Source organism: Drosophila navojoa, chromosome 3 (assembly GCF_054131105.1).
Source record: "Drosophila navojoa isolate 15081-1374.11 chromosome 3, UAZ_NAV_1.0, whole genome shotgun sequence".
NCBI classification, from domain to species: Eukaryota; Metazoa; Arthropoda; class Insecta; order Diptera; family Drosophilidae; genus Drosophila; species Drosophila navojoa.
In genome coordinates, this window is record NC_142891.1 from 25,584,365 (window position 1) to 25,598,224 (window position 13,860).

A 13,860-nucleotide genomic window follows, 5' to 3' on the forward strand; every position below is an offset into this window, starting at 1 on the left:
TTGTTGAATTTCACTTGAAAGAAAATTAGTCACATTATAAATAAACATTTTTAAATTAATTAAAAATCACCTTATTTATAATTTGGCCTAGACTAGAATTTGTAAAAAAATCGGCGAATTTTTATCTATTTTATTTTTAATATGATGTAATAAAAATTCGTTTAAAAATTAGGCTGAAGTTTATATGATTGAGCTGCTATATAAATAAAACTATAAAAGTTATTTAATATAATATTAAAATTAATAAAATTATTTTAGATTTCAATAAACCAAAAACTTAAAAAATATCTGTATAGTTTAAAATTCTGTTCTTTAAAGTAGAAGTTGGTTTTGTTAAAAATTATTTAATCTAATTAAGAAACTTAGTAGTATGCGTTTATTTGCCATAGTCTGAGATTTTAAATTGACTAATTAATCAATTGTATTTTTACTTTGTTTTTTCTTTTATATATTATTACAATGAAATTAAGTTTTTTTTTTTTTTTTTTTTTTTTTTTTTTTTTTTTTTTTAATAGTAAATTCACTTTATTTTTCTATAAATAAATATTGTATGCTGAATCAAATACTTTTTGCAGTTCAAGTTTGCTGATTTGTAAACATTTTAAAATGATAATGTAAAATATTTTATATTATATAATTCGTAGTGCATATCACATTCTATTTTTATGCTATATAATTTTTCTATATAGGACATCACAAATTCGTATATCTATATCTTGCCCAATTTGTTTGCTGTTGTTGTCTGCCTGGCACTTCATTGTTCTGGCTGCCGCCTTCGTCTTTATGCGTTTTTCCCATTTCAGTTTGTCTCGCAATTTTCTTATTCTTGGGGTTATGCCTTCTGTGGGCATACATATATACACATATATCTTACAAGAGACAGAGAAAGAGAGAGAGAGAGAGAGAGAGAGAGAGCAGGAGACACAGAGAGAAAAAGGTATTGGGGTTGCTTTTATTTTTATTGTGTCTGCTGCTGTTGCTGTTGCTGAGGACTCGAGTCGAGTTTTTGTGCTGCGCGCTTTTTTGGGCATTGTGCGGCAACGGCTTGAACTGCTTCAGCTGCTGCGTTGTCTGCAGCTGCTGTGTGGCAAAGTTTATTTTCATTAGTTTTAATGCTGCTCATTATGCTCATAGCGAGCGTCTCGGATGTCTGCCGATGCGGTGGCGGCGGCGGCGGCGTCACTGTTTGTAACTGTAGCTGTGTATATCTCTATCTGTATCTGTAAATGTATCTGTGTCTGTATCGGTGTCTGTATCTGCATCTGTATCGGTGTCTGGCTGTCGCTTCCTTTATGCCTTTGGGGCACACATTGTGTACATAGCACGGCACAACTGATTGCTGTTAATAATAATTGTTGTTGTTGTTGTTGTTGTTGTTGCTACTGCTGCGGTTGTAGCTGTTGTGTCAAAGTCAAACTCAGACCCCGACCGAGACCCAGATCCACAACCAGACCGAACCAGCCCCAACCGAGTGTTGTGGCAACGTATCTTGGAATGTTTGGCCCATCGATAACGAAATTTGTGTGTTTGTGTGCGCCTGCTATTTACCTATGCAAAGTTCAAGGCATTTTCTAGTCAAAAAGGTAAAAGCATTATAAATAGCTAAGCAAAAAGCCCATTTCATAGTCATAGAGTCATGGATAAGTTGTCTTGCAACCCTTTCACATTTCATTGTGAACTAAAAATATATATTATCTTTAATAAATTGTTCTGTTATTTTTCAGCATTGAATTATGTACTTTTTATGTGCTCGCTTATCAATCAATCAGCTGTGGAAAGTTGCTTTGCTTTTTCATTCGCTTCCGCTTAATTTTGCTAAATAATTTCCCATTAGCAAAACCAAAAAAAAAAAAAAAGAAAGAGAAGCGTTTCAACCCATCGAGAAATGTTTCATTTGATTTGCATAAAATTGATTAACGAGCTGCAATCAACCAGAGACCAGAGACCAGAGCCCATAAAAAGGGTTCAAGTGAGGGAAATTTATTAAGTTTCGTGTTCCTTTGAAAAATATTTCACGAAATTACATGGATTTTGTTCACTGCGCGCTGAAAGGGTGGTTTGAGTTTGTCAGGCGGAATGTTGGAAGTAGTGCATATATATATGGGAATGTGCATAAAATGTCTATGTATTGTTGATAACAGACAGAGCTAACTTGAGTTTAACTAGAAATATGTAAACTATTTTTGCAATAGACATTTTTGTATGAGAGTTCAAAGAATATTGTGATGTAAAGTATAATGAAATTACAGATTTTATAATCTGGCTAATATTGAATAAAGTCTTTGCAAATCAATATGTTTACAACTACATGATGACGAAAGAAAGAAGGAAATAATCAAGCGAAAGTTAGTTAGGGAGCTTCGAAATTATGGTAGTTATTACATAATATAATATTATGAATTGTATAATGTTCTTAAAATGAACATGATATTTATTTCATTTTTATGATATAGAATTTTATTAATCAATATATTTCAAGTAAAGATATTTATAATTTGTAGTTTTTAAATTATTTTTTATATATTTTTTTTATATTTATTTTTTTTATATTATTTTTTTTTTTTAAATTATTTTAGTGTATTATTTTATATATTATTTTTTTTATGATGTTTTTATATATTTTAATTTTTTTATATTTTTATTTTTTTATATTTTTATTTTATTTGAAAGCATTAAATTTGTTTTTTGTTTCATGTTCTTATTATTATTTTATTTTTTAAATATTTATTTATTTATTTTTGTAATATACATTAAGTGTTGGATCCAATACAAATTTAGAAATATTCAAATCTCTGTTATACTCAACTTTATCAACCAAGTTTAAATTCAAACAAGTACCTTCTTCTAATAAATCACATATAGAGTGTATCGAAACTTCGTTAATTCTATAAAGTTAACTATTCTATTTAGCTTTTATTTTCATTTTCTAACTGATTTAATCAGCTGTTCCAGCAAATTGAACACGAGACCGAGACAACGGCTAAAATTTCATTCTGATGAAATTACGCTTGGCTGGCAATTCGCGCTGACCAAGTTATAATAAATTTCTGTTGGTGTTGAGAATTGTAATTCGAGAGCGCGGCGCAACGGGTCGCATGTGTCTTGAGGCGGTCGTGTTGGTGGCTTAAATGCTTGGTTGGCTCAGTGCGAACGCACATGTTTGCCCATGGCTGTGGCAAGGCCATGGTGGAAATGTGGTGCTTAACACAATTTTTGCTACCCTTCGCAGCAAGGTTTTTTGTTTTTCAATTTGGTTTTCAGACTTTATGCTTTATTTTTTTTTTTTACATATACACATTTATCTGCTTTGCGTTTCGAATTTCCGGTTTTTGTGGAAAATCCAAGTCAATGACAGCGGCGCGGCACAGTTGACGCACAGGCAATTAGTGGCACAGTAGCTGCGATAAATGCGCGAACGGCAGAAATTTATTTGAGTTATTTGTTTTTAAGTAAATAAAAATAAATTTCAAGGAAGATTTTTGTTCAATTTTTTTTTAAATATATATTTGATATTTATTTTGTATAATAAACAAGCGTAGTTGTAGTTATTTGCAGATATGTATCTGTATATTTGAATATGTATGTATGCAAATAAATTGATGCATATTTATTCCCTGAACCCATTGAAAATGGGAAATCAAAGTGATATATTATTTTTGGAATGTGTGTTACAGGCAGCAGAAGGTTCTTTTAGGTTCTTTCATAGCACTAATTGCTTTAAAAATTTAAACTGCATAAATGCCGTTTTAGTGCTATCGATGAAAAACCCCAGCAAAGGGCAGTGGCTGTGTTAAAAAATAAGTGAATAGTTGATTAGAATTTCATGTATTCCAACGATTCCACGGTATGTCATAGTCGTGCAGCCTCAACTATATCATGCCTACATGTTATTTTATGTTTTTTCAATAACTTTTGGCACTCTTATTTATTTATAGTATTTGCCTGTGGATTAAATAAAATGCTACAAGCTGGCAACTATTTGTTTACGCAGTGCAAAATACACATAAAGATACTATATATACGAAAATTAAAAAAAATATATACGAAAAAATATATAAATATGAACCAACAGAGAAATAAATAAAATAAATTTCGACTTTATTATCAAACTTTATTGTAAATATATTTTAAAAAAATGTAGAAACTATTTACTAATATTAATCCTAGTATATAACTAAAGAGAAAAATATATAGTTTTTGTGCCTTTATTTTAAAAGTCCTTAGGGATTTTGGTTGACTTGCCAAAGTCGAAATTTAAATGTAAATCCGTTCAAAGCGGATTTCAGCTTTATGCTGTTCAATCTCAATTTTTCTCTTTTGTCGCTGTCGTTGCGAGCGCTTTTTTATTTGAGCTGCGCAAACGGTCCTGTATTACAAAAGACAAAAAAATATATATAAAGAGAAGAGAAGGAAAGAGTCGAAATTGAATTAAATAGGCGTAGGAAAATAAAAGGGAAAAGCGGAATAAACAATGGAATAAAAAGCAAGCACTCGCTCAATTGCAGCCGGCAAAGCAGTTTACTTCATTTTTACCCTTTTTTATTTGAAATATACATATATACATATATATGTAATATTTGGTCAAAACAATTACCAAAACAATTTTTATTGCGGGCCACAGAGACAGCCAAACGCACGCTTCAGTTCATTTGAATGTGATTTAGGCACAGCGGCCCAAAACGAAGCGTAGTAGTCCCCAGACTGACGAACTGACTTACTTGACTGACGTTTCCTCTGAAAATGAGTGGCATCATTATAATAAACCATATTTTATTTTTTACATTAGTGAAAAATTGCAAAAGAATCAAGATTAATGCAAAGCCAGCATATAAAATGTTGGGTAAGGTTAAGAAACTTGTGTTGTAATAGCCTCAGCTCGAGTTTTGTAATTACGTCTGTCTTAACTGCAGAGATATAATCTGAATATAGTCCATAATATTTCAAATCTGAGAATATGGTTTAGAGTTTAGTAAAAAAAGTATGAACCTTTGAGATGTCTAAAACTTGCGATTAACCTCGTGGTTTCGTAGAAAGTATTTTTGAAATGAAAAATTTAGATTATAGTGATTCTACTTAAGCTAAACCGAGTCATTTAGATTATTGCAGATACAATTCGATTAATTTATTATTGTTTTATTTTTTCTATTGTTTAATAAATTTTTATTTGTATAATTTTTAATTTATTATTATTAGTTTTATAATTTTTCATTTATTATTATTTTTTAGGTCTACTTTTAATTTATTTTTGTTTTAAATATTAGCTATTTTATTCGATTGTTGTTTGTTACATTTTTTATATATATTCATATATATTTTTTTATGTATTATATTTGAGTTTGCAATTTGATATTAAATATGAATATTAAATAATGTAAAGCTAAAATTTGGAGCTCGCTCAAATGATTATACCTATATTACAATTAAATTAATTTAAATAAAAAAGATGACAAATATGTTTGGGCATTTTTTACGTTATATTAGAATTATTAATTGATTTTCAATTTAAAGTTTAATTCAATTAAAAACAAATTTTGTTTACTTAAAAATTAATAAACCGCAAAAGAAATTATATTAAAACGTATATTTAGTTGAATGAAAAGTAAATATTTATACAGGTTTCCATAGCTTAAATTTCAATTAGAAATTTTCATTTTCAGTTTCTGTTGCACATGTGGGTCACTGTTTTTGAGAGTTTCGGTCAAGGGGTTTCATTTTTTCATTATTTCATATTCATTATAAACTTTTACATAGCTGATGACCCACAATGACCCACAATGTAAGTCAAGCCTAAAAATAAAAAAAAAATCATATAAATCTGAATTGTGATTTCATTTTTCGCTCTGCTCGAGCGCCCGCCTATGAGATACACAAATAATTAAAACTATCGTTTTGTTTGCCATTAAACGTAGTTTCTTCTTATTCTCTTCATTATTTTTGTATATGTATATATATATACTTTTTTTTTTGCATTATACAGCGATTGTTTTGTTCGGGCCGTCGGCGTGGCCAGGGTCTGATGGTGATACTTAATTGAATTATGCTTTTGTTTTATGAGACTAAACGAGACCCAAGCTCAAACGTTGAAGTGCTCTCCAGAAATTGTTTCACTGTGCCAGTCATGCTCGGGCTGCTGCTGCGGCTGCTGGGGCACATTTACATTACAAGGGGGCTGTTATTAATATATTATTTATGTGGTCTACTTAGGGGTTAAATTGTAGGGTAGATTGTCTGCCCTACCACCCTCCATGCCGCCATCTCTTTCTCTCTCTCTCTCTGTCTCTGGTGACGGGTTTCCTACTCCCAAAAGGGGTTGCAATTGATTTATAATCCATTTCTCTGCGGTCTCAAATTACACCAAAAGCAACCGAATTGCTGAAAATGAATGCCATTCCACAGTAGAGATTAGAGACTTGAAACCGCAGCAATGGATTTGCTATGCATTTGACTAACAATAATTAAGTTGCTCTCAAATGATTATCAAATAGGTGAACCGTATTTCATGTTAAACTGTATTATTTAATGTATAATGCAGATTAACAAACAATATTTATGCGGATTACTTTTTCTAATATATGAATTTTCATTTTGTGTTTATTTATTAAGAATTAAAAAAAAGAGTTTTTTATTAGAATAAAATCACTCAAAACTTAATAATATATTCAACATACAATATATTACATAAATTTTAATAAAACCCGTAATATTATTTTTATCAAGCATATATTTTGTATATACATTTGTATTTGAATTATATTTACCTTATATTTATTATTTGATTTAATGGATTTTCACTCTAATGTATTTCATAATTTAAATAATATCTGAGTTCTGCACCATAATGAATATTTATTCATCATAAAATGTATATAAATAACATTTAAATAAAAACCTATAAATGCAACTAGCTGAATAAAAATGTCTAATAAATGCGCAATTCGTTTTGATATCTGAGGGCAAAAGTTTGCATTTAAAGCTAGAATATCTTGGGAGGCTGCGTGCTTGCACAATAGAAAATATTCTCCATTTGCTCCTCTACAGCTGCTCTACTTGGACTTCAACAAAGCCAAATTGTTGCCTTGGCCCTAATAGCCTTAAGCTAAACGCCTTGAGCAGCTTGCAAAGAGATTGCACAGTGATTGTGATTGTGACAAAAAAGATAATAGGAAATATAATGAAAATAATATATATAGCAAAAGTATTGTACTTATTTGTTATTAATTATTGTGCTAATTTGTTATTAATTAGCCTAATAATTATTTGTGCTGTATAAGATAAGAGACTAGTTGAAATTATTATGTGCTCAATTATCAATTATATTTATGGTAGGCGCATATGAAAATCAAATTCTTATCAAGCTATTTTAAAACTGATTGTTGATGAGTTAATGTGTAGACATTAATAGGCAGTTCAGTATTGATATATGCGATAACAAAATATATTGTTAGTAGATATTATTGGCTATCTAGGCTATCAAACATTGATCCATGCACTTAACATGTTTAAACAATTTTTAAAATATTTTAAATTTAGATTAAAATCATATTCCACTCACTTTATCTAATTCGACCCACTGTGCGTCAAGGGAGCAGCTGCAGCTGCAGCTCCTGCCCGTCTTCCCCGCTCTGGAAACTTAATAAACATCAGCATTGCACAATGCACAAGCTTTAAACATTTATTACTTAATACAATTTAATTTCCACACCATTTGTGAAATGTGCAGGCGGTTGCCATTGTGGCAGCAATGACAACAACAACAACAACGACGACAGCAGCAGCAGCAACAACAACAATAATAATTGCAATGGGAACAGCAATAACATATAACATGTAAAGGCAACTACAACACACAGCTGCTCGTAGACGATATGCAGCGACCACAACACGACGACAGCGCCAATTTTTGTTTCGCCTATATTTTGATACCCTGCATAGTATGGAAAGTGGAAGTGATAAATGTGCGAAAATTTGATGTGAAAGTTAACAGAATTTATCATAAAAATAATATATACATTTTTTTAACATAACTTAGCTATTTTAGCGTTTTGCTAATGTTTCTGAAAAACAAAAAAAAAATAGGGCATATTCATAAAATACGAATGGAAGTATAGATTCAACTGTACAGGATATCCTCTATGCCAATAAAACTATGCAGGGTATCTTCTTATAGATCATTAATGTGTCTATCGATCAAGCTTGGAACGAATTTAAATAGATTTCGTGCCTGTAGAAGGAAAAATTATGTAAAATTATAGAATTTGAATAAAAGGATATAATCGTTTTATCATATTGAAATATTTTAAGCTAAGTTATGTCAAAATTCGAAATATATATTTCATAGGATAGGATAGGATATAATTTATAGGAAAGTCGTTATTGTTTTACATTTTTATCAATTAACGTAAATTTGAAACTCGAATTTGTTAAAGGCTTATCAAACATTCAGAATGTCTAACAAGTAATATAAGGGGTAACCCATAGTTGCTCACTTCTACGTCTTTTATAGTTAGCTCTTCAATTCTTTAGTTAAGTATCGATTTCAAGCCAGCTTTTGAAACATAAACCTAACATTTTGCAAGCTAGCAATTATGCAGGGTATCGAATAATCGCACATTTTCATCTCAATTACATTGGATTTTATTTTATTTTATAATTTTCACAGCATTTGCTACACGGATTTTTGCCGGCTGTAAATGTATCCAGCCAAAAGCTGATCAAATGGCCTGGCAAAAACCACCAACGACCCCCCTCCCCCATCCCCATTCTCTTCCAGCCGCCCCTCTGTATATAATAATTATTAAACATGATTATGGAATTTCAACAATTATTATTAATGAAGAACTGAATGCATGCTACTGCCAATTCACCCACACACACACAGACAGAGAGAGAGAGGGTGAGAGAGAGAGAGAGAGGGAGATATATTCCATATATTTCCTTGTAAATTGTAATTAAACCAACAACAGCTTTCACAGCGCACATTGCGTATACGCAATGTGGTAGCCAGACTCATGCATATATACATATATATATGTATGTGGATTGCCACACTATCTTTTCGTTTGCCATGCACGATTAGTCAAATTGCATTGGAAATGATGTTGGCAGCTGTTGAACTTTTGCATCTCGTCTTCTTCTAATTTAAATATGCGCAACGAAGCCTGAAAGTTGAAGAGAGAAAATAGTGAAATTATGTCGGAAATTGATTGCTAAATGAAAACATTATGCAATTTTACTGACTCTATGCGAACTATTTCTATAGTTTGTGTTGACGGAGAGAGTAAAACCAAGTGTGCTAGGCCTAGATAATATTTTGAACAACTTTACTGCAGTTTGGAACATTTTACTAATTGTGCTGCAGATTGTGTGAAAAATGTTGTTGATTAATTAAAACGACTGTTGTACAAATTGCGATTGAATGTGATTAATAAGTTTCTATTATTTAATGACTCTAATAACAATGCAAGCGGGCCGAGTGATGCTGTTTGGGATAAATGCATATTAAAAGTTGTTTGAGTCATCCAATAATTATTATTTATTCATAGATTCTTGCGTGACATTTAAGTGTGAATTGAACTTGGGAGAAATTTGTTTACAATATTGATAAATAGGAATTTTGTTCAAAGGTTGTTAATATCATGTTTTTTTTTTTTAAGTTATCAATTGTTGACATAGTAGTAGAAAAAGGAGTAGATAGTAGTAGATCTAGTAGTAAGTATGGTTGAAGGTAGAGAACATATAGTAGTAAACATGGCAGGCAGAGCAGAGGTAGATATAAAGCAGCAAATATAATGGATAGGTAGTAGACACCGTAATGGACATAATAGTAGACATAGTACTAGATAAATGTAGTAGACCTACATCTATGTCTGCTAATAATATACAGGTAAAGAGTAAAAGACATATCATGGCCATTAGCAAGCTGTGTTAGCAGTAGATAGAGTAGTAGGCACTATATGCTAATGATATATTAGTAGTTATATTTAGATAATTTAGTTGACATATGAGTAAATGTAATAATATACTTAATAGATGAAGTAACAAACATTATGCCTACTAACGAATTAGTTTAGTTGTAGATAAGGATAGGATAGGAGCAGAAATAATAGTATAAATAGTATATCAGTGGAAATAAAATAAATAGTGGACAGCTCGCAGAGGTTTTTTGAAGTTTCATAATGAAATGAAAGCCAATACACAAAATGAGTGCCGTGATAACAATAGAGAATCCATCTAATAAGGCCAGTAAAGCGACCTATTTGAATCATCTACTATTTCATGCACAATGACATCGTTATCCTGAGATTTCTAATATCATATATCCAATAATTTCTAGTTTTTTGGCAAACCTTATACGGCTACTACTTTTATTTGGTCAACCTACATAAAAAACAATAAAATAATCTGATTCTTAGTCGAATTTCGATAGTTTTACAATAGATCTACAAATAGTTGAGAGAGCGTGTGCTTGCAAATGCTTTTTGCGCTGCTCTAAATAACAATTAATTCGAGAAATGTTTTCATTTATAAATGAGCTTTGTTTTCATTATAGTCGCAATTGTCACATAACTCTTTGAAGCTACTCCGTTTTTTGTTTTTTGTTTCATTTCATTTTCTTGTTGTATTGAAAGTGAGCCCTGGAGAAACTTGATTCAATTACTTAGCGACTGGCTGTGGAAATAAATGGTAGCTTGAGTGCACACGCTGGATTTACTAGTAATTTACTGCGCAGACACACACGCACACACGCTCACACATACTCGTACATATATAAATATTCATACATGTGTGTAGATGTGTATGTCTATAATAAAGAGCATACCATGGCAGCTTTTGCATACCACTTTGACATTCTACTGCAGCTTTTGTATGCAGTTTGTCGGCATCATTTTTTTTTAAAGAGTTGTGGGTGGGAGAGAGAGAGGGAGGGAGAGCTAGGTTGGAGTTGCTGGCATTGCCGGCAGCTAAAATGTCATCAAGACTATGCGAGACAAAAGAGCGTCGCTCTCTCCTGGTAGCAGCCATTAAAAAACGAACGGAGAGGCAAAAAAAAAAAAAATCTAATGAATTAAAGTCTGAAATGAATTAGTTTTTCAGCTACAGATTTTATGGCCTTTGGCAGTCTGTGTGCGGCAGAGAGAGAGGGAAAGGCAGAGTGTGTGTGCTAGAAAGGAAGAACATTAATGACGAGTGGAAATGGCATCTTGTGCTGTGTGCAAACAAAGGATCAAAGAAAATGCACATGTGCAAGGCAAAATAGTAGAAAATTGACTATATATGAATGAGAAAATATATATAAATATGTGAATATATTTTAAAAATATTTCAATGGAATTCACAATATGTATATATTGGTAAAAATATCTATAGATATTCGTCTCATTTGCAAACTATTGATGACATCTTAACAATGCATTGATTATAATTAACAACAAATAAATTTTAGTAATTTTTAACACTCATAAATTGCAATTTGGCGAAATTTATAATTGGCTAACGGCGGCTTCTATAAAATATTTAAACTCAATTAACTTGCAATGCATTTAATTGCGCGTGTGTGTGTGCGAGTGATTGTGTGCATGAATCACGCCTAGCCAAATAAATTATCATAACACACAAACACACACACACATTTGCATAATAACTAATAATTATAAATAATATTTCATGTGAATTTTGCTAGTGTTGCAACAACAACAACAACAATTGAGTGGCAACAACATTTACAGCACGCACAGCTAACACATAATCCAGTTCAGTGGCAATTTGTGTAGTACGCCCATGCTCCACCTCCACCTCTGCCTTTTCCCCAGCCAACCGAAAATTCTGTAAAACAAGCTTTTTATTCTTTTTTGTCATTCTGCAATTAAAGCGAAATGTTAGTCGGATCTCTATTGTCCAATCTATGTTAATGCAAATGCTGATTTAGCGTTAATTAGATGTGCAAAGAATAAAAAAGGGAGATACATATGTATTATACATTAAAATAAAATGCTGGAATAAAGGTTACTAAATAAAAATCAAAAAATAAAATATTGGAATAATGATCACATAAATAAAATAAATGTTTTTATATACAAAGTATTAATATCGAAGTAATGTAATGAGTAATGTTTATAAATAATAATAAAGTGTTAATGTACAGAATTAGTAAATAATATATATAATATATAATAGAAAGTCATATTAACTAAATAAGAATAGTGAATATTAAAACAAAAACATAAATAATATTTGTATAAAAAAAAATATACAAAAAATAGAAAATAGAAAAAATAGAAAATATATAAAAAATAGAAAAAAAGTAGTAACTATAAAAATATATAAAAAAATCCAGAAATTAATAGAAAGAATACAAAGTAAAAAATATATTTTTAGAAAAACTTCAACAAGGTTTAAATGAAAATCAATCAAATTTCATTTTAAATATATACCTATAAATGTCTAATATTTAATTTATATAGCATACATGTCAAAGAACTATTGTATTAAAAATGCAAATGAATTTAAACTAAAAAAAAAGCCTACATAAAACTTAAAGTACATAATACATAAAATACGTAAATACTCAGCAGAAATATATTCCATAAAGGAAAGGAGAGGAACGTCACTTGAATGCTTAGGTCCGCTCACTCTAGCCGTTCACTTAGAGTTTCCCAGTTCAGCCTGAATTCTTAACTTAGGGTGTGGGACGAGTTTTTTTTTATTTTCTTAGTATATTTTGCTCCGGCGAGGAGGAAATATTTTTGCCTGCTGTTACACGTTGCGTACTCAAGTAGTTTTTAATTTGAATACTTTGCACACTCTTGAACCTTGCCGGTCGTACAAGGTGAAGTCCTTTGGACCCTTTTTACAGAGACCAGAGACTTTTTTTTTTTTTTTTTGAATGATTTGCATATTTGTGTGTGCGTTAAATATATTAAGAAATACCACAATTATTATCTTTAACTTTAATTTTATTCTTTCTACTTGCAGGCTACGCAAAAGATATTTACAGAGCTGAAAGAGGTAAGCAACATTTATTCACTTTAAAATTTAAAGAAAAAAAAAAAAAAAAATTAGAATTTTTAAAATATAATCGAGGAACTGAAAGCAAGGAATATTTTTACTACTTTTCAAACATAAAGTAACTAAGCAACTGTCATATCTAAAATTGTGTTTAAATTTGCAAGTACATTTGTTTAATGCCAATTTTCATTAAAATTTAAATATTTTATAAATTGCCTCTATCTTTTATTTAAATTAACATAATTCACAAAAGACAACAAAAACTCTAGTCTTAAAAAAAAAGACAAAACAGAAAATAGATACACATTTCCTAATGTCTGCCAAAAATTGCGCAACAACAACTTTTGTGCATGTTGTGTTTGGGCCATAAACTAGCTAAAAAACGAATAAATATCCGAAAGACCGCCAAATGTTAGCCGGGAAAAAACTCCAAGTGCAGCTTTTTACTGCGCTCTTGGACCATTCACATGCCGGCACTTCTCTAACCATAACTACGAGTGCTCCCCATTGTGCAATTTATTACGCGTATGTGCCGACCAAATTTGAAAAAATTTAGCACAGTGGAACCGTTGTGTTAGCTATGATATGAAAATGGAAAACTTAGTACTGCAAAATTGAATAAAGCATATGTATTATATATTTATTTTTTATATATTTATTTTTTATATATTTATTTTTTATATATTTATTTTTTATATATTTATTTTTTATATATTTATTTTTTATATATTTATTTTTTACATAATTATTTTTTATATATTTTAAGCTTTTGTATATTTTAAATTTTTATATATTTATTTTTTACATATTTATTTTTTATATATATATTTTTTATATATATATTTTTTATACATT

At 30.3% G+C, this 13,860-nt stretch overlaps 1 protein-coding gene across 5 annotated transcripts in view; it reads left to right on the plus strand.

The window, feature by feature from the left end:
* kuz (zinc-dependent metalloprotease kuz) overlaps positions 1–13,860 on the plus strand; it is a 274,041-nt gene that overhangs the window by 121,613 nt on the left and 138,568 nt on the right. For all 5 annotated transcript variants that reach the window (XR_016196388.1, XR_016196387.1, XR_016196389.1 and 2 more), the window contains exon 3: positions 12,973–13,005. Coding sequence is in view for 2 of the 5 variants with exons in the window: in XM_089257268.1 (XP_089113394.1) it covers positions 12,973–13,005 (33 nt within the window). In the remaining 3 variants the exon portion in view is untranslated. The remainder of the gene's footprint in view (positions 1–12,972; positions 13,006–13,860) is intronic.